The following is a 22,840-nucleotide window of genomic DNA, read 5'->3' as shown; positions in this document are numbered from 1 at the left end:
AATAATTTTGTCCCTAACCATTGAAAAATACTTTTAAGTCCCTGACCTTCACAAAATTTGGACGGATCAGTCCCTCCGTCCAAATGCCTCTGTCAAAGACTGATCCGTCCAAATGCCTCCGTTAGGGACTGATCCATCTAAGTTTTGTGAAGGTCAGGGACTTAAAAGTATTTTTTAATGATTAAGAACGAAAATGTCTACGGGGCAAAAAGTCAGGGACCTATTTATCTTTTTTTTTTCTATATTTTATCTCATACTTTTAAACATTAATAATTAACTAATAAACAAAAACAATAAATTCTAATTATTTTATAGCATTCGTCTATTTTTATTTCAATGAGTAAATAATCAAATTAGTCATTGAAAAATTACTTGTTGTTCAAATTGGTCTCTAAAATAATCAAATGATGCAGACAGAAATAATATCAGGGAACTATTTGATTCTATATTGAATAACATGCCTGCTATGCTTGAGAGGGTTATTGAAGATCTTAGATTGAAAGATGGTGTCACAGTAAGCTGCATAGTTGCTGATTTTGTTATGGCATGGGCGTTGGAAATTGCAAGAAAGATTGGAATCAGAGGAGTTCTGTTTAATCCTGCATCAGCAGCTATGTTAGCCTTGCAGTGCAGCATACCAAAGCTTATTGAGGATGGAATCATAGACTCTAATGGTAAGAATACCACATCTCAAATTGCACTCACCAAATAAACTTGTTTTTAACTTTTTTAACATTTTTCCTATTTCAAATTTCAAAAATACCAATGCTTTTAGCCGATAATATCAATTATATATAAATTTTCTAAGTGAAATCAACAACTAAAATATGGATTTTTTTGGAATATCCAAAACTCTTCTAATTACATATACTATTTTTGTGTATATTTTTTTGGACATCTTTTTTTTATATATTTTATTTTTAATATTAAAAGAAATATTTTTTCAGAAGTAAGATAACATAATTAACTTGGATTGATCAAATAGTCAGTTCACTCATCTGTTTAAGTAAATGTTGGAAGTTTAAATCTAGTCTTGTGCTTGCAGCAATTCATTGGATAACAATAAACCCTTAAATAGAGCGTAGAGGTGGCAATGGTTAGGGTAGGATTTGAATCCAACTCTAAGTCTCTAACCCTACTCGCGAGTTAAATTTGTTAATAAAACTCAACCTTATCCTACCTGTGAGTTCAGAACAACCCAACCTTAACCCTACCCGTGGTCAACCCATAGGTATCCGACCCTACACGCTGATTTTCACAAATATGCAATATTATTATTAGAGTAATTACCCAAATCGGTCCCTGAGGATTTTAGAATCGGACATTTTAGTCCTCAAGGAAAATTAATACACAGATCAATCCTCAAGATTTTACTCCAGCAGACAAATCAGTTCCTAGTTCATTTTCCAACAAAGTAATTACCCAGATCAGTCTCCAAAGATTTTAAAAACGGACATTTTAGTCCCCAAAAAAATTAATGTACAAATCAATCCCAACGTTTCTCTTAGACATAATAGTCCCCCGTCCAAAAATAAAATAAAATAAAATTATTATTATTATTATTATTAATTGCACAATAATATTGTACTATATTTTTTGTATTTTTTGGACAATAATAATAATAAATTTATTCATTAAATTCTTATATATATATATATAGTCACTCAATAATAATAATAATAATAATAATAATAATAATAATAAAATTATTAGAGATTATTTTACAAGAAATTCAAAGTTAAAACCATTTGATAATTTTGTATTTAATATAATCAAAAAATATCCTATGTAAAAGAAATATATATGTTTGTATTAAAAAATATGCACTAAAAGAAAATATTTTAATTTGAATTTATATTCAATACATTTTTTTAATACAAACATATTTTTTAAAATAGTATATCTTTTAATTATATTAAATACACAAATATCAAATGATTTTAATTTTGAATTTCTTGTAAAATAATCTCTAATAATTTATTTATTTATTATTAATTATTATTATTATTATTATTATTATTGAGTGATTATATATATATATATATATATATATATATATATATATATATATATATATATATAAGAATCTAATGAATAAATTTATCATTATTTTTATCTAAAAAATACAAAAAAAATCATGGCATAATAATAATAATAATAATAATAATAATAATAATAATAATAATAATAATAATAATAATAAAATTATTAGAGATTATTTTACAAGAAATTCAAAGTTAAAATTATTTGATATTTTTGTATTTAATATAATCAAAAGATGTACTATTTTAAAAAATATGTTTGTATTAAAAAAAGTATGTATTTAATATAAATTCAAATTAAAATATTTTCTTTTAATACATATTTTTTAATACAAACATATATATATTTTTTTTAAATAGGACATCTTTTGATTATATTAAATACAAAAATATCAAATGATTTTAACCTTAAATTTCTTGTAAAATAATCTCTAATAATTTAATAATAATAATAATAATAATATTATTATTATTATTATTATTATTATTATTATTATTATTATTATTATTATTATTGAGTGACTATATATATATATATATATATATATATATAAAAGACTTATCATTATTTTTGTTCAAAAAATACAAAAAATACAGTACAATATTATTGTGCAATTAATAATAATAATTTTATTTTTGGATGGAGGACTGTTATGTCTAACAGAGAGAAACGTTGGGGATTAATTTGTACATTAGTTTTTCTTGGGGATTAAAATGTCCGTTTTTAAAATCTTTGGGAATTGATCTGGGTAATTACTCTGCCGGAAAATGAACTGGGGACTGATTTGTCTGCCGGAGTAAAACCTTGGAGATTGATCTATGTATTAATTTTTCTTGGGGACTAAAATGTCCAATTCTAAAATCTTTGGGACTGATTTGGGTAATTACTCTTATTATTAACTTAATGAATATGCAAATTAAAAATTCAATATAACCAATACAATCGTCCCATAAACAACACAATCATCCCATAAACAACATAACCATCAAATGTTTAATTCTACATAAAATTCTTTGCTTAAATTAATAACACAAATATAAATAAAATATTGTATTTATATATTACTAAAATAGAATTGGTTTTTATATAAACAAAAATGTTAAATTATTAATTAATAATGTTAAGTAGAGTAATTACTCAAATGAATTTATCTAAGAAAAAGCCAGAAAAATAGTGCAAATATTTATTTTATTTTATTTTATTTTCTTTGTGAAAGAAATAGTAACAAAAAATTCACAATTTTTGTTGTCGTTATTTTTCAACCTATTTCCGTAATATTATCATGTTTTGAAACTGCAGGGTTGGCAACCACACAAAAAAGATTTCAGTTATCACCAAGGATTCCTCCCATGGACACAGAATTTATATGGTGGGCAAAAATATCTGACTCTAAAACTGAGAAGATGTTATTCAACATTATTCTTCAATCCATGAAAACTCTAGAATCCACAGAGTGGTGCTTTTGTAACTCCACACCCGATCTTGAACCTGGAGCATTATCATTTGTACCAAAGCTATTACCAATTGGTTCATTATTAAGAACCTATGACGATGATCAAGGTGTAACTGAAAGATCATTGGGACAATTCTGGGAAGAAGATTTTTCTTGTTTGAATTGGCTTGATCAACAACCTCATGGTTCTGTTATATATGTTGCATTCGGAAGCACCACTCTTTTTGATGAAAAACAATTCAAAGAACTCGCTCTCGGACTTGAACTTACTAATAGACCCTTTCTTTGGGTGGTGCGAAAAGATTCAGATTGTAGCAATAAAGTGTGTTTTCCTAACGAATTCAAGGGGAATGAAGGTAAGATAATTGAATGGGCTCCTCAAGAAAAGGTGCTACGCCACCCTGCCATTGCTTGCTTTATAAGTCACTGCGGTTGGAATTCGACTTTGGAAGGTTTGTCTAATGGAGTGCCTTTTTTGTGTTGGCCATATTTTGCTGACCAATTCTTTGACAAAATATATATTTGTGATGAGTGGAAGGTTGGATTGGGATTTGATTTGGATGAGAATGGGATGATCTCACGCGAAGAGATAAAAGTCAAAGTTGATAAATTGCTTAGTGATGAGAACATAAGATTTAAGGCTCGTGAGCTAAAGAAGAAGCTAATGAAGGACGTTGATGTTGGAGGAAGGTCTTCAGAGAACTTAAACAAGTTCATCAACTGGTTGAAGGAATAAGGATTTGCTTTTTCTGAACACGTTTTAATTCTAAACGTTAGTCGTTTGTTATTGCATGCTTGAGCTCTGATGATTGTTCCGAATGTCAAAATGAATAAAAAGAAATAAAAAAAGGAAAGTGATTTATTGTTTATGACTTTCAAGATGATGATTAAGTAGTTTTAGATATGTTTCTCTTCTAATTGACTCAAATTAAATAAAAGAGAAAAGCTCTATATCCATGTAAAAAATACATGGATGTTATCAAAGTAACTTTTTTCACACACGTGTTCTCCCATTTCACAGTCATTTGCTATACACCTAATAAAATTCGTCGTTCTCTTCTGTTTGCATTTTTCTTCTCTGCTCGCATTCTTCATTATTGATCTGCATTGAATTCAACGTAATAAGCTCCGTTGTTCTTCTTTTTCTTCGTTTTCTTCTTCGATCTACACTTCTGAATAGAAACAATAAATGATTCAACTTCAAATCAGTTGAATGGGGTTATTACGTTGAGACAGCTAAGGAATGATTGCCACATGCTATCACAATAATCTTAAACATTGAACAAAGTAAAATGAGGCCACTGAATCGAACAACATTCATTTAGTGAATCAAAATCACAAAGGCCACCGAACCGAACAATGTTCATGTGGTGAATAAATGGTGATCAACTTTTAATCAACAAGAATAGTATTTCTCCTCCTCTTTCTTCTTTCAAATTCGCGCAGTAGGTTCTTCTTCTTCTTCAGTTCGGTGGATAGTTTAACTAGGACTTTGAAATTGGTTGTTACTATGTTCAGTACTTTTTTTGCATGGAAAAAAACTATTCTTGTTGATTAAAAGTTGATCACCATTTATTCACCACATGAACATTGTTCGGTTCAGTGGCCTTTGTGGTTTTGATTTGTAGGTAGAGTTATTTGAATTTGATTTTATATAATTGATTATGTTTCGTTCACTCAGTACTATACAATTGTGAATTGTTTCACCATGAGTACTGTGTTCAGTTCACCATGAGTACTGTGTTCAGTTCACCATGAGTACTGTGTTTGGTTCATTCTGTAGAAAGCTGTTTGAATTTGATTTTATATAATGGATTATGTTTCGTTCACTCAATACTATACAATTGTTTCACCATGAGTATTGTGTTCGGTTCACCATGAGTATTATGTTCGATTCACCATGAGTACTGTGTTCAGTTCATTCTGCAGAAAGTTGTTTGAATTTGATTTTATATAATGGATTATGTTTCGTTCACTCAGTACTATACAATTGTTTCACAATGAGTACTATATTCGGTTCACCATGAGTACTGTGTTCGGTTCACCATGAGTACTGTGTTCGGTTCATTCTGCACTATTCAAAACTCTTCTTCCTCAGAATAAGTAATATTTTTTCATAATGAGCGGGCGCCGTGTTTTCACTCTCATTAATGCGCGTGACTCTATTTGGGATTGGGCCAACTTGGTTACATGGTTACATGGATGTGTAGCGCGCCCCTAAATAAAAGGGCATGTTATCAAATTGGGTTATGCTAGATAACCAATGACTTTCTTCAACAACATTAATAATAACCACTAATTAAATAAAAATACACTATATTTTCAAATTACCCACTTAAATCATACACCTAGTAAAATGAACATCTAATATATCTATTGTTCACATTATTTAATATTTTCATTATCTACTTATACTTTTCTTATCAAATAATGCCTTAATGTTTATTGGCCAATCCTACTAGTTAACTAATTAAGGACTATACATTAGTAATTTTTTTTAATCTTTTTTTTTTTTTGAGAAAACAAGAATTTAAACCGCCATGAGAAACATAAAAAATTTAATAAAAAATATTTAAAATCTAAAAATAATTAAAATCATTTTAAAATTTATTTTAAAAATGTAAATTTATTTTTAAAATTATTTTAAAAATTTTAAAATTCATTTTAAAAATTCCAAAATTATTATAAAAATTCTTAATAAAAACTATATCTAAAATTAAAACATCCAAAACCTAACAAAAAAGAGATATCTAAAATTATTTTAAAAATTTTAAAACCTAACAAAACAAATCATCCAAAAAATATTAAAAAAATAACATAAAAAAATTAAGCAAAAAACATCTAAAACTATTAAAAGATCATCCAAAATTTAAAAAAAAAATATTCAAAACATAAAAAATCCAAAACTTAAGAAAAAAAACATCAAAAACTAATAAAAAAAATATCAAAAACCAAGAAAAAGAAAAAAAACGACTCGGATAAAGCATGGAGTTTGGATGTGACTAGGCACGGTATCCTTCTTTTTTACTGGCGAACTTCGCGGTGACGTGCGGCATCACCAATGGCGTGCAGTGACACTTGGCAGCTGGACGCGCGTGCGTGCGTTCGCAAAAAAATGCATTGTGTTCGCGGAGAAAAGACGCTACACGTGTTCAGGCGGCGCTGCGTTCGTGATGGGAGGAGTACTGCGTACGTGCGGCGGCAGGAGAACGCTGTTGTTTACTTGTTTAGTAGACACTATCCAAAATAAATAGTGTGAATATTATTTTTTTTAGTATTTTAATTTTTAATATATTTGTAATTACAAAAATTCTAGGAGATCAACATTTTTTTTTTATCAAAGTTAACCAACACCTCAAATTTGTTACATTTTATTGGAAAAATTTTACATATGCCAGACCGCTTTATTGGAAGAGTAAAGTTCCAAACATTCTGTCTATTTAGCTAGTACAGTTTAAAAAATTAAATGGTATTAATGAGGGTTATAGATCATTAGATAAATAAGAGAATTGTGTAGTCGACAAAGGCAATATGAAAAGAATGATTACCGAAAAAAATAATTTGACATTACAAAAATATGGAGAAAAGGATAAATAGGTCACTGACCTTTTATCTCGCAGACATTTTCGTCCCTGAGCATTTGAAAATACTTTTAAATTTCCGACCATCACAAATCTTGGACGGATGAGTCCCTCCGTCGAATTGCCTCCATCAAACCCATTAGAAAAGTCTGACGTAGCTCCCGTGCGGATGACGTGGCATGACTGGTTGACACCTGGACTGCTGACTGGAAAGCTACATTCAAAAATTGGACAATTAAGTCCCTGCACCACTAAACTACGTCGTTTTGATTTGATCCCTTATAAAGTCCCTTACAATACACATTACACCCATACCACCCTTTTTGAATTACATTAAACCCTAAGGATACCGACGATCATCATACTCTATTTCTCCCTCCAAAAAGATCACTACCCAGGCTGAGACGGTTGCCGTGTGCAGTGGCTGTCGAAGAAGCCTCCATTTTTGTCTGAGTTGCTGTCTTCGTCACCGAAGGTAAGAAGTCTATTGTGTTGCTTAGTTAGTGGATTGTGAGGTTAAATGATTATGCAAGTATGAACTGTGTTGTGAAAGGACTAATCGTGCATATTGATCGAAGTTGTCAAAAAATTATTGGGGTTTTTCGGTTGAAATTGATTTACTGTTAGGGCAAAGAAAGCTTCTGGGGTGATTTTTCGTTTCTGTATGTTGAAGGTCATTGCTTTTTAATATGTGAAAAGAGTACTTCTTGATCATTGTTTACAGTTTTTTGTTTTTGTTTTTCTTTTTTCAGATGGTTGATATGTTTGTAGTGCCTGTGTTCCACCATGGAGGTAATTTTGTGAGAGAAAATAATGGCTCTCTGGTTTACAAAAATGGGAAGGTAGAGAAGTTTTCAGAAATGGACCTGGACTTCGTTAATTTCGGATACTTGATCACACTGGTTCAAGGGCTTGGGGTACCAATCATACAAGACAGTTTATTGGTATGATCCAAGGAGTCCTGATATTGAGTCTGGGCTGCATATTTTGACAGGGGATGCAGGGATTAACGCAATGCGAGAGAACAAAATGAAGAATACAGAGACGGACGAGTTTTACCCCTAACACCTAAAGTGCTCCATCTAGCCAGGCTGCATCTAGCCAGGCTCCAGATATAAGTTTTATATATTATTGTGAAATGTTGACCCGTTAAACTGTTATTTATCCTAAGTCTCATGAATGCTATCTTATGTATCACAACCAGGTTCCAAGTGCTGTGAATCCAACTCCTTCCATGTTTGTGGCAGTAACACCAAACCCTATAACACCAGCTCTAGTGGCAGACCAACTCCAGCCAGGTCGTGTAACTAGAGGTACACCATTTAGACCTCCACTTCAAGTTCCATCCACAACTCACCAAACAGTTCAACCAAAAACTTCAAAAATCAGGCCCAAACAGAAGATATTCAGGCCATCTGCTCCACTTTGCCCCAGTTCACTCCCACCTCCAAGTTAGCCTGCACCACCACAGCCTCAACCACAAGGTGCTCCACCTGGCCCACAACCATCTCAAGTCAGGCCAGGATTGAGTACAGTAGCTACCAAGGAGACATTGGCAGCAGCAAGCACAGCAACAACAAGACTGTTCAAATTCATTCCTAATCCACCCTCCATCAATCCAAAGACATGAAGAAATATGACATCTTGGGCATCCCACTATGTCTTGTAATAGCATTTAGAAAACTTGACTATGACAACAATATTTTTTTGGAAGAATTGATTTTTTTGGAGAAGCTCTTAGGATTTTATAAACCGTTGCAAACTTGTTAGGTGTTTGAGGCTTACTTTTGTGATGTTAAGCTTCATAATACTATACACTTGAACAGATTTATTCTTTTTGGGCAGCTTTTAGAAAATTTGACTATCGCAAACATGTTTACATAACTTTCAATCTATGTTATGTGTTTATGTATACAACTTTTATGCTTACTTTCTTCAATCATTCAATGCTTCTTTAGATATTGACAACATAACTTCAACAACATACTGATATCATAACTTGAATTGCATTTAGATAGATAATAGGATACATAAATTGCCTAAACAGCATGTTTCAATACACAACAAAAACCTGGATCAACACATTTTTCTACTCTACTTTCTAGAATTCATTTCTCATTCACTACATACATAAAAAGCAGCAACAACAGCACATACAATTATACTAACACAACAAGCTAATGGGTTTTTTTTTTCTTCTCTAGCACAGTAACCTTCTCCTCCAGAACAGTCATCCTATGATGAAATCCCTCTTCCTCTTCAACAACTTCTGCCTCTTTCTCAACCAGAGATCTTTTATCAAAGATGCAACCACTGCTTCCAATTCTAGCAAGATGCTCATCGACTCAAAAAAAAAAAACTTGCAATGCGGTTGGTTTTCCTGTCAAAATTTCCAAAATTATGTACTATATAAAACCATTCAAACAGAACAAAATTCCCTGATTTTTTATCTTACCTTATAGAATGGGCAACCCAAGAAGACTCTGTTTGGGTTGCTAATCGTCCTCGACATATACATTATCGCATAAACTCCACAGAAGCATCTCGGGGCGACATCGTCCTTCAGGTCTCCGTCGTGCATAACACAAGGGTCTGAGCTTGAAGCAGAATTTTCTTTTCTTACTCCCCTGCGGCTTCTTCTCGACGTTGATGATCCTCCATTAGCAGCCATGGTTGATGCAGGTTGAGCTCCTCACCACTGGCCTCCAGAAAGAAACGCAATCAATTTAAGGATTAGAGATCAAATCAAAACGACGTTGTTTAGTGGTGCAGGGACTTAATTGTCCAATTTTTGAATGTAGCTTTTCAGTCAGCAATCTAGGTGTCAACCAGTCATGCCACGTCATCTATACGGGAGCCATGTCAGACTTTTTCGATGGGTCTGACGGAGGTCATTCGACGGAAGGATTCATCCGTCCAAGATTTGTGATGGTCGGATTTAAAAATATTTTTAAATGCTCAAAAATAAAAATGTCTACGGAACAAAAGGTTTTCTCCAAAAATATATATTCATGTAAAAGAATCGACTGAAATTAAAGCCGACTATAGTAATGAGGTGTGCCCATAAAAACGGTTAACTTTACACCTAAAAATAATTATAAACCTTAATCTATAAAGTTGGCTTGTGGTGATTAAATAAAAATTGGTTCCCATACTTTTTGTTTGGATATATATTGGCTAAAAAATTGTTGACCACTTTGTGCGCATTATATTTGAACATATGTTAACAATTAATAATTGTACATAATACTCTAATAAAAGAAAAAACTAAAATTCTAAAATAACTGAAGGAAAATATTACTAAACAACTAACCCTCCATTAGTAAAAAAAAAAATAATAAAATAATTTTAAATCTTTATAGTAACCTTTATAGTAATACAAATAGAGAGCTCATCTATTGACGTGGCGCTCATACGTTGAGTCTAGGAATTTATTTCTTAGATATCGTCATTAGAAATTTTTAGATTTATATTTATAAATTATAAATTATAAATTATTATTTTTTTAGGTTGTTATTTTCAAATTTTAATTTATTTATTTGGGTTGTTATACTTAAGTTGTTATTTTTTAAATTTTAAATTATTTTATTTAGGTTGTTATTTTTTAAAATTTAAATTATTTTATTTAGATTATTATTTTTTAAATCTTAAATTGTTTTACTTAGGTTGTTATTTTTTAAATTTTAATACTATTTTTAAAAAAATTGTTGATTCTTTTTAGTACTATTTTCTAAATTTTTGTAGATTTTTTTCAAAAATTGCAGCTACATACGTAAATTTAAATATATTTACGTTAATTTAGAATTTTAAAAATTATTAATATATTTATTTACTTTATCTGCAAATTTAATTCAAATTTAAATTAAAGTCAATCAAATTTAAAAAATTTTAGCTATGAGTCAACTATAAAAGTATAAGTTATGAGATATGTATAGCACCACAATTCAAAGTACATCAAACCCTTTCTTTACATACATCTAAAATAATCTAAAATTTTTCTACTTATTCCAATGGCTGATATTTACAAAATTGCAGAAATCAAACCTACAATCGACAATTTGTGTATATGTATACGAGACTACGAGTGATACGGTTATGGACACTGCCAAGTTACGGAAATTTTTCATTACATACTCAATTGAGATGGTTTGGCTCGATGAAGTCGTGAGTTTCTACTAATATTTTTTATTTTATTTTAAATTTATATTATTTATATTTTAAATTTGTTTATTTATCCACATCTAATTGTTCTTTGATTTTTGTTTATCAATTCTATTGAGGAAAAATACACGCCTTGGTTAAGAGGGCTCTTGTGTCTCGATTCGTAAATTTGCTAAAGGAAGGAATATCTTACCAAATAAGATATTTTAGTGTTAGACTCAATGAGGGTAACTTCAAGATTACACATCATGAGTATGTGGTTAGTTTAAACCAACGTACTGATGTGCACAAACTTCCAGAATCGTCAAGTATCCCACGATATGGATTTAATTTTGTGAGTTTTGACACTCTCAATGCTCTTGGGTACGATTACACCTACTTAGTTGGTAAGTTTAATGTTTTAGAAAAAATATAATTTATTTATAAATTTACTTATTTTATTGATAATTTCGACTGTGTCTTGTTTTTAACAAACTTATTGATAACAATTTTTTTATTTTAAATCATTTCAGATGTTATTGGATATCTTGTTGGAATTGAGAGTGAGAAGACTCTTGAAAAAGATGGCAAATCTACCAAGTACACTGTTATTGAATTAAAGATTGATGATGGCTAATCATATATTTATTTTTATAAATATAAATATTTTGATATTCTCATCTTTTTAAATTATTATTTTAACTTATTTTTTTATGAATATTTTTATTAATATTATTAATAGGTAACAAACGTTTTTATTCAAGGGCAACGTTTTTAGAAAAAAGGCAACATTTTTTAATGGAATAAGAATAAAGAAAAAGGAGCAAATATACGTGGTGGGTCATGAGTGTTGTTCCTATATTGCACGTGAACCCCCACTCCTCTTCACAACACACAAATTCAACTTAGGACATTATTTTTTTTAATAATATAAAAAATTTACCAATAAAAATGTATTATGTTTGATGTATTTTTTTATAGTTAAAAAAATTATTTATTTGGTATTTTCAAGTATATATTGAAAGATGCAAGAAGTCCAGAGAGAAGTAAGATTGAAAAGAAAATTGATATTAAAAGATAAAGATAATACAAAACGAAGCACAATTCAAGGTATATTTCATACAAAAAATAAATTAATTATTTTACAATTTTTGTTTTTAGGTTAGAATAATATATCTTTTTATTTGGTATGTTCAAGTATGTCAGTTCTATATATTTGATTTTTATTGAGTATACAAAATACCTAACATGTCATGAGTATTTTGGCCAAATAAAATTCCATAAAATACAATATTTTCTATACATTATTTAGCTATTGACAAGTAATAAATTATTAGTTTATATTGTCTTCGTAATAGAGTTATGATATACATACAAGTCTTTTTGGCTTTCAAGTCTTACAAGTTGGGCCAAATCTAACAAAAACTACATTCACTCATCAGAGCGTGATAAACGCGCGTCACTCAACCATTTCCAAAGCGTGCTCTCACTCACCATTATGGAAGACACTTCTTCTTCACGTTTCTGCTTCTCCTCCTTCTCTTCCTTCTTCTTCTTTTCCTTTTTCTTTGCGTTTCTCCTCCTTTTTCTTCGCTTATTTCATCTTCATCGTTGTTTTTTTATTACCGTTGTTGTTGCTGCATTTTTTTCTCCTCCTCTTTCTATTGATTTTGTAATATTATATTTTTTTTCTTTGTTTGATTTTTTCTCCCAAGAAGAATTATAAGAAAACAAAATAAGAAGATGAGGAAGAAGAAGCAGTAGAAGATGAAGAGGCAATAGAAGATGAAGAGGAGGAAGATGAAGAGTTTTGAATTATGCAAAACTTATCAGAATAAAAATACACTAAAAAATTCTTAAAATACACCCAAATATCTTGGTATTACACCCAAATATCTTCGTATTACACCCAAATTTGCTGCAAATACAGAAAAATATTTTCTCTAATGCTGCATTTTTTTTCTTCTTTTTTTCTTATTTCTTTCTTTCTTTTTGTTAAATGAATGTAAGTTCATCTTCTTTCAAGTAATTTTGTAGTATTATGTGTTTCTTCTTCTTCTTTGTTTAATTTTTTTCTTTTTATTCTTGTTAAGAGAGTAAAATAAGAAAAAACTTGAGAAGGTAAAATAAAAAAGAAAAGATGAATAAGAAAAAAAGAAAAAAAAGATTGTGATGATGATAAAAAAAAAAAGAAGAAACAGTAGAAGATGAGAAGGAGGAATAGGAAGAGTTTTGAATTATGCAGAACTTATCAGAATAAAAATACACTAAAAAATTCTTAAAATACATCCAAATATCTTCGTATTACACCCAAATATCTTCTTGCTACACCCAAATTTGCTGCAAATACAGAAAAATATTTTTTCTAATACTGCATTTTTTTTTTCTTCTTTTTTTCCTTATTTCTTTCTTTCTTTTAGTTAAATAAATGTAAGTTCATCCTCTTTCAAGTAATTTTACAGCATTATGTGTTTCTTCTTCTTCTTTGTTTGATTTTTTTGTTTTTATTCTTGTTAAGAGAGTAAAATAAGAAGAAACTTGAGAAGGTAATATAAAAAAAAAGATGAATAAGAAAAAAAATAAGAAGATGGTGATGATGATAAAAAGAAAAGAAGAAACAGTAGAAGATGAGAAGGAGGAAGAGGAAGAGTTTTGAACTATACAGAACTTATCAGAATAAAAATACACCCAAAAATTCTTAAAATACATCTAAATATCTTTGTGTTACACCCAAATATCTTCGTGTTACATCCAAATATCTTCGTACTACATCCAAATTTGCTGCAGAAAAATCTTTCCTCTAATGCTATATTTTTTCTTCTAAATTGAACCACGCCTTAGCCTTGGATTCAAAACAATAATCAATTTCGTTCTGGTTCAATTGACAATCTGAACCTGAATTATTTATTATTTTCAACAAACGAGATAACTGATGATGAAGGAGAAAGAGAAAACGAAAAGAGGAGAAGAAATTTCAATGAAAAAAGAAGGAGGAAGAGAAGGAGGAGGAAGAGGTGGTGTTGATGACGACGATAACGAGAGAGAAAAATTACAAAGAAGAAGAACGTGAAAAACGCGTAAATATAAATGACTTGTATGACTTGTATGAAAAAACGCTTGTATGTGGAGAATAACTCTTCGTAATATTTTACTAAATTTGTTTATGAAAAAATTACAAGAAATTCGAGTGATAGTTCTAATGGTGTGCATTTTGAATCGGTGTTGTCGGACATTATAAATAGCAGCATCAATACAGGTTGATTTTTGGATGAATTTTTTTTAAACTTGCTTATGTGAATATGCATTCACTTTATGTATTTTGATTTTCCTACCATTTATTCAATTATAAACTTTAACAGAAAATATGTTCAAAACTAATGTCTCGAATTATCTCCAACTACTAATCCACACTCTGTAGGTGAAAAAAAACAATGTACCAATATTAGTGGTATTAGTAATTCGGGTATCACACATGGAGAATATGATAGCCCATGTCATCAGACAAGTCAACAACATCTTCAACAAACATCAAACAATATTGACTAGTTGCAAAGCCAGCGTATGTTAATATGCTTTTATTACTTAAAGACCAAACATTTAATTTTTCAATTGGTTTATTAAAAACAATCTTTGGTATATGCTATATAATTATTATAGATTCATTGGAGCACGCAAATCGAATTAGATTGCAAAGAGATGCAAGACTGAATAGGAAGACTATGCTACTTCAAAAGAGGCATGGTAAGATAAGCATGATAGATTGTAATTATCACAAAGTTAAAATTTTGCTTCTTTTATCTTTAATACTACCTTCATAATATATATTCATATTTCAGCTGATTAAAAAATTTAATTAAATTATGATGCTTTTAACAGATAATACATCAATGCAAGGACATTTTACAGAGATGATGATAACATGTAGCAACATTACCAACATAGTCAATAGCAATGGTAATATAATGTAGTTTGCTCTTGAATCTAAAGATACATTAATTTTTTTTATAATATAAAGTACTTGATGTATTATCTCTAATGATTACAAGGGCAAATACATCTAATTCAAATTTAGATACTAAAGAATTAGAAGTGTGCATAACTGAAAAAAGAAGACACCTGAGACAAAGGAAATCATTTTTGAAAGAATTGGTTATAAATCTTTTAAAAACTTTTGAAGAAGTTGAGAATATTACTGAAAATATGACTGTATTAAATAATTCTGTGCAAATTAAATACCCAACCATATTCGATGTTACTGAGAATATAGGTAATCTAAGAAGTAGCAATATCAGCACTTTATTATTTACTATTGTTATGCTTTTTATAAACAAAAAAAATTATCGTTTAGTGTACAAGTTTTTAAAATTCTGACAAAGATATGGTTATATATTATATTTTTTGTATTTGAACATTGATTTATTGTAATTCTTATTATTTGATTAGTGTACATGTAAAATATAAGTCTTGAGGTTGGCACAATGAAACCGTATTATATGATCTCATCTTTTTAATCCATAAATTGCAGTCATCGGTAATTTTTTGTAAATATTATTTTTATACTTCACATGGTAAAAGAAAGGTATATTTTTATATAAAGTATTTATTGCAGATATAAATGAAACATAGTTTATTATCTTGGTGATTATTAGATGTGATAGATATTGGTGACCTAGAATTTTTGTGTCGGCATTGCGACGCTATGATGCGTATGAGGAGAGATCAGAGAAGTCCAAAACATGATCCAATATTGAGTTCTCAATATGTTGGAACATGTAAAATAGAGACCTCCATCAATGATAGAACAGGTCCTCCCCAGTTCATTATGAGTAGACAAAACTACCACAGAATTGGAAGTTTGGTGGCAATTGAGGGACAAAGACCAAAATTCGCGCAGTTATATATTTATGATACAGAAAATGAGGTCTCAAATAGGATAGAGATATTCAGATTTGTATCATACATTCCAAACTGATTAAAAACATATTAAGGTAGTTCAGACTTTGATTTTGGTTAATTATGAATACTAATATTTTTCAATTAATGTTTTATACAGTTCAAGAATAACCAACAACAACATTGACCAGTCCTTAGTTCTAAACCTTAAGGACATGATCGATCAACATAATGTTCTTGCTCGCACATTTAGGATAGTGAGAAACTACCTGAATCAAGGAGATATCACAAATATAAGGCTACGGTTGTACCGAAAAAGATCAAATGACGCAAGAGTCTATAATTTACCATCTTCTAACGAGGTCACAGCTCTAATAGTAGGAGATTTTGATTCTGGAAATGCAGGGCGTGATATTATAGTTCAATTAAAGTCCGGACATCTACAAAGGATTCATGAGACACACACCGCATTTATTCCTCTTCAGTATCCTATGATATTTCCTTACGGTGAAGATGGCTACTAAAAGGACATTCCTTTGCGAGAATTTTATAGGGCTGATGAAAATAGAAAGAGACATCGTGTGAGTTTAAGGGAGTTCATAGCATTTAGAATACAAGAGAGAAGGATCGAGTATGCAACCATTGTCAATGGTGGAAGACTATTTCAGCAATTCTTGGTTGATTGCTTTTCTATGATTGAAGCACAAAGGCTGACCTACTATCGAAACAACCAAACCAAGGTGAGGAGTGATATATACAAAGGGATTCAAGATGCAGTTGTTAGGGATGAGACTCGTGCTACCAAAGCAGGTAAACGTGTTATCCTATACCCGCGTCCTTCACTGGTGGCATGAGATACATGTTTAATAATTGTCAAGATGTTATGGCAATTTGTAAGAAATATGAATATCCAAACCTTTTTATTACAATGACATGTAACTCGAGTTGGCAAGAGATTGGAAGGGTTAACAATCTAATGAACTTAAAGGTTGAAGACCGGCCGGATATATCGTGTAGAGTGTTCAAAATTAAGCTTGACATGATAATCTCGAATCTTAAGTAAGGAATTCCATTTGGAGTGCTAGATGCAGGTATTGCTCATCATCCAACCTTATTTTTAGAGAAATATTCCTTTAGATTTTTATAAAAATAAATGGCAAAATATTTTCTTACTTAACATATTGTTGATTTTCTATTATCACCCTTAATTTGTCAAAACACATATATAAAATAGATAGTTTATTTATAACATATATTTTTTTATCTTTTTGGTATAAGGGATGTATACGGTAGAATTTCAAAAAAGAGGTCAACCACATGCTCACATTCTTTTATGGTTAAGTGGAGACCATAAGATAACAACAACAACTCAAATTGATCGGTTAATATCTTCAGAGTTGTCAGATCCTGTTCGGCACCTAAACTTGTTTAGGCTGTATCTACGAATATGATTCATGGACCATGTGGTAGAGCTTTCTCAAGATCTCCCTGCATAAAAGATGGGTACTACACTAAATATTATCCCAAAACATTCAATAGAACCACAATTATCGATGATAGTGGATACCCATCATATAGAAGACGAGACAAATGAGTGATTACTGAGAAGAAGGGAGTCCATATGGATAATAGGAATGTGGTTCCATACAATGCATATATGTTGATGTCTTATCAAGCGCATGTTAATATAGAGTATTACAACAAGTCAAATGCTATCAAATATTTGTTCAAGTATGTGAATAAAGGTCCATACAGGATAGCAGTTGGAGTTACAAAGGAAGCTTCTAGTGGAAAAGGATGCTCAGGTTATTGATGAGATCAAACAATTTTATGATTACAGATATTTGTCTGCATGTGAGGCTGTGTGGAGAACTTTATCTTATGATATTCATCAGAGGTGGCCTTTAATGACGAGATTAATCTTTCATTTTCCTGAAGAGCAAGACGATGACGATCTTGAGGAAATCGTGGAAGAAGAGGAAGGAAAATGTACGATGTTCATAGCATGGATGGAGGACAATAAAAAATTTGAATTAGGTCAAATTTTGACATATGCTGAGTTTCCAAATCAATTTGTTTATGATAGAGAAGCAAGAGAATGGAATCCACGCAAAAAAGGGTATTCTATCGGGAGGTTAAACTATGTTCCACCGGGTACAGGTGATATTTATTATATGAAAATTTTGTTAGCTGTTCAGAGAGGTTGCACAACATATGAGTCTATTAGGACAGTTAGTGGAATTACATATTCTAGCTTCCAAGATGCTTGCTATTCCATGGCACTACTGTGCGATGATAGGGAATTCATTACAGCTATTAATGAGGTAGCTGAACTTGCATCTGGTCATCAATTGAGAAAATTATTTGCGATACTACTGATATCTAATAGCATTAGCAACCCATAGCGTGTTTGAAATGCAACTTGGACATTATTAGCTGATGGAATACTACATAAGAGGAGAAAATATTTGAAAAACCAATGTATTTTACTATGTCTTTTTTTATATCAAGATTATATTCTCTTATTATTTTTATTTTTATTCATAATATTAATAGTTTTATTTTGGAATTACTTATTAAATATTTCATAAAATCACCATGTGCTTTTACTAGGAATAAACATGACTGATGACAAATTGAAAAATCTCCGCCTTATTGAGATTGAGAAGATACTCAACAGCAATGCGAGATCTTTAAGAGACTATCAATCAATGTCATATCCTGAGATGTCTGATGTTCTCCTTTTTCAGAATAAGCTAATAGAGGAGGAGTTAGCATATGACACAAATGAGTTTACTCATACAAACTTATATACGGAACAAAATATGACTCATGAGTAAAGGTTAGCATTCGATAAGATACTCAATGTTGTTATTATAGACTCTGGTGGTTTTTACTTCATTTATGGGCATGGTGGGTGTGGTAAGACATTTATTTGGAATGAACTTTCTTCTGCTATTCAGTCTAGAGGAAAGATTGTTTTAAATGCCGCATCCAATGAAATTGCGTCTTTACTCCTACCTGGTGGCAGAACGGCTCATTCTAGATTTTCGATACCCATTACAATTACTGATGAATCTACTTGCAACATCAAGCATGGCAGTTTAAAGGCTGAGCTACTCATTCAAAGTAGCTTAATAATTTGGGATGAAGCTCCAATGCTCAATAAAATGTGCTTTGAAGCACTTGATTAGACGCTCAGGGATCTTATGTCAGTTACCGATCAACATAAGACACATCAACCATTTGGTGGTAAGGTTGTTGTTCTAGGAGGTGATTTCAGACAAATACTTCTGGTGATTCCGAAAGGGAGTGGACACGATATATTGACATCAGCTATTAACTCATCCCATCTGTGGTCGTTTTGTAAGGTTCTGAAATTGTATACGAATATGAGGCTTCTAATATCTTCTTCAGATCAAGATGAAGGTGAAATGAAGAGATTTGCTAATTGGATACTTGATGTTGAAAATGGAAATATTGATTCTGTTGTTGGTGATGAATCAGAAATTAAAATTCTAAATGATTTATTGATTACAACTATTGATGACCTTTTTTCTCATTTGGTAGACTTTGCATATCCAAATTTATTGTAAAACATGTCAGATTACAAGTATTTTTAGAGTAGGACAATTCTTGCACCCACGCTTGAGAGTGTTAAGAATGTAAATGATTTTGTCTTGACAATCTTTCCATGGATGAAAAAGGAGTATTTAAGTTCTGACACATGTCAAGCTGATGAGAATGAAGATGTACAATAAGAGTGGTTCACACCAGAGTTCCTAAATGATATCAAATGTTCGGGATTACTCAATCACAAGTTGATTTTGAAGCCGGGAGTCGCTATAATGCTACTGCGAAACATAGACCAGACTTCAGGTTTATGCAATGGGACAAGATTAATAGTTAACGAACTTGGCAGCAACTTAATTGGAGCGACGGTAGTGACTGGTAGAAATATTGGAGATAAAGTGTACATTCTAAAAATGAACTTGATCCCTTCAGATTTAGGGTTCCCATTTAAGTTCCAACGGAGACAATTTTCATTAAGAGTATGCTTTGCAATGACCATTAACAAGAGTTAGGGTCAATCATTATCACATGTAGGATTTTACTTGCCAAACCATGGACAACTTTATGTTACTTTGTCAAGAGTTAAAAGTCACAGTGACCTCAGGGTTTTAATTTTAGACGAAAATGGCAATCCAAAGTCATCAACAACAAATATCGTGTTCAAAGAAGTTTTTAATAATATTTAGGTAAGAATAATATTATTTTCATTTTAATAGCATGTTATGATTTACACTTTTGTATAAATATTTACTATAGATATAACTAATTTATCTATAACTCTGTTTTCAGATTTGAGATGAAATGTGTAACAAGGAGCACAACATCATATGCCAATTGCTTTTCTAACGAAGTTAGTAAGATACTAGGTTGTCGATAATTTTTTATTAGCCTTTTGATATAAAATTTAGTGTAAAATTGACATGCTATTATTACAGTTATATATGTTCTTATTTTTTTCATGTGTCCCTCCTTAAATTTTAAGAATATTATAGACTTTAAACTCTTCTATTTGCTTTTTACTTTGAATAAAGATAAAACAACATATTAAGTACATTTATTATATAATGATAATGATCGTGTTATACTAAACTCAAAAAAATTATAATTATAAAATATTTTTTTAATTTAACATGTCAAATTTAAATATAAGTTCGTGCATCGCACAGGTTTAACACTAATATTTTTATAGATTAATTATATACATAATAATTTAATAAGAAACCTTATACAAAAGGAAAATGACAGTGACACTTATTATAAAATAAAATAAATGTTATGGTGTCTAAAAAATAGTGTTTATTTATTAAAAAGAGTTAAAATTTAATATTTAATTTAAAAGATATAAAAATAAATTATTTTTAAAAATTTAAAACTTACTAAAAAATTAAATTAGACAAAAATTAAATAACAATTAATAAATACCATAGAATTGACCATAAAATAAAATAAACTTAACTTAACAGACAGAGAACGGATCAAATAATTCAAGATTCAATATTCTTTTTTAATAGTAATTGCACCCCTTGGCAAATTGCACCTCCTTCTCTCTCTCTTTTTTTTTTTTTGTGTTTCACATGCGAATAAATATCGACTTTATAATTTACAAGTGTAATAACCCGTGCCATACACGTGATAAAATTAAAATTATAATTTTAAATTATTCTATTAAAATTAATTTGAATTGTAATAATTTAATTAATAAATAAATAATATGATGTGCATTGTTTGTGTTTTTTTAAATATAGTATTAAATGTATTAACTCGAATATAGCTATTAAGTGTATAAAAATTATGTTTGAATTATGAATTCTCTAAATGAAATTATCCCATTTAAAATATTTAAATTATGATTTAAAAATTTTTTTTGATATAATATTACATTTTTTCTTCATTTTACTATTAATATGTTGATATTGCAAGTCTAAATTACAGTATTTTACTTAATCTTGACTGAAAAAGAAAATAGTTACGTGTTTCTATCATTTAATTTATTTAATACACAAATATTTTTTAATTTAAAAACGTATATTGATAAAAATAGATATAATATAATTACAAATATAACATAAATAAATAAAATATATAAATAAATGCGAAACAAATATGTTTACCAATGTCTTTGTTAAATTTTATAAATTAGAGAATAAATTATGTATTCAGTTGCTTGGTGATCACATAGATGATCAAGTAATTGGATTGTAAATTGATCTCATAGTATACATCTTATTTTTTTCTCATTTTTAAATGAAAGCGAGAATTAAGGGAGTAAGTAGTAATATATAAAGAAAAAAAAATTGCACCACAACACATAATTATAACCTAAAGAAATATTCATATTAAAATTTTACATACTGCAAATCATGAAGATCAATCACAATGTACTGGTCACTTCTCTCTATTTTTGACCATGATATGAGTTTTTCTTTTCTAGTCAAGAATCTAATAACATCTAATTGAACAAAAAAATTGAATTAAAAGTACCAAATTAAGGACAAATGAGTATATAAGAAATTATAACTTTGAACGTGTATAAAATAAAAAGAATTTACTGATTTATTTTTTATTAAACGATAAAACTAACAATAGTATATTAATAAAAGGATACATCTTTAAAAAAAAGTCACAATACAATTTCAAATATTTTCATAAATAAACTATTAAAATTTTTTTATCGATAAAATGATGCTATTATACAATTTTTTGGCAATATATCAGCATGAGCAAGCAAATTAAAATGATTATCCAGAATTTTACGATCATCGACCAAATGTATTATACCTGACTCCATCTTAAAAGATATTTTGCACGTGTGTATAGTCAGAAGATATATTCCGCTTGATTTCTCGATCTCAAAATTTGAGAAGACATAGACTTTCCTTTCTACCAATTCATTCTCAAATATTTTTGTCAAATAATTCTTGATTGAACAATGAATTTTATCGTATTGCAAAACAAATTAAATATAAAAGCTATTAACGTTTACAAAACTATTAAAAAGAATTGTCTTTGACTTGATTGAACAATAAATTTTATCGTATTGCAAAATAAATTAAATATAAAAGCTATTAGCATTTACAAATCTATTAAAAAGAATTGTCTTTGACTTGTGAAATGGTGTACTTATAAAATTAACTTAAAATATGAATTACAAATATTT

General features: G+C 29.6%; 2 protein-coding genes across 2 annotated transcripts; both read left to right on the top strand.

Moving 5' to 3' along the window:
- The first annotated feature begins 457 nt into the window (after positions 1-457).
- On the top strand, positions 458-4,365 carry LOC112786456 (UDP-glycosyltransferase 83A1-like). Its single transcript, XM_072231285.1, has 2 exons — positions 458-615; positions 3,260-4,365. Exons 1-2 carry the CDS (start codon positions 458-460, stop codon positions 4,230-4,232), a joined length of 1,131 nt encoding a protein of 376 aa, XP_072087386.1. The 3' UTR covers positions 4,233-4,365.
- A 13,366-nt stretch (positions 4,366-17,731) lies between these two features.
- Positions 17,732-18,515, top strand: LOC140183256 (uncharacterized). Its single transcript, XM_072231284.1, has 2 exons — positions 17,732-17,841; positions 17,951-18,515. Exons 1-2 carry the CDS (start codon positions 17,732-17,734, stop codon positions 18,513-18,515), a joined length of 675 nt encoding a protein of 224 aa, XP_072087385.1.
- The last annotated feature ends 4,325 nt before the right edge of the window (positions 18,516-22,840 follow it).

Source organism: Arachis hypogaea, chromosome 20 (assembly GCF_003086295.3).
Source record: "Arachis hypogaea cultivar Tifrunner chromosome 20, arahy.Tifrunner.gnm2.J5K5, whole genome shotgun sequence".
Lineage (NCBI taxonomy): Eukaryota > Viridiplantae > Streptophyta > Magnoliopsida > Fabales > Fabaceae > Arachis > Arachis hypogaea.
This window is presented reverse-complemented; position numbering and strand designations above follow the sequence as displayed.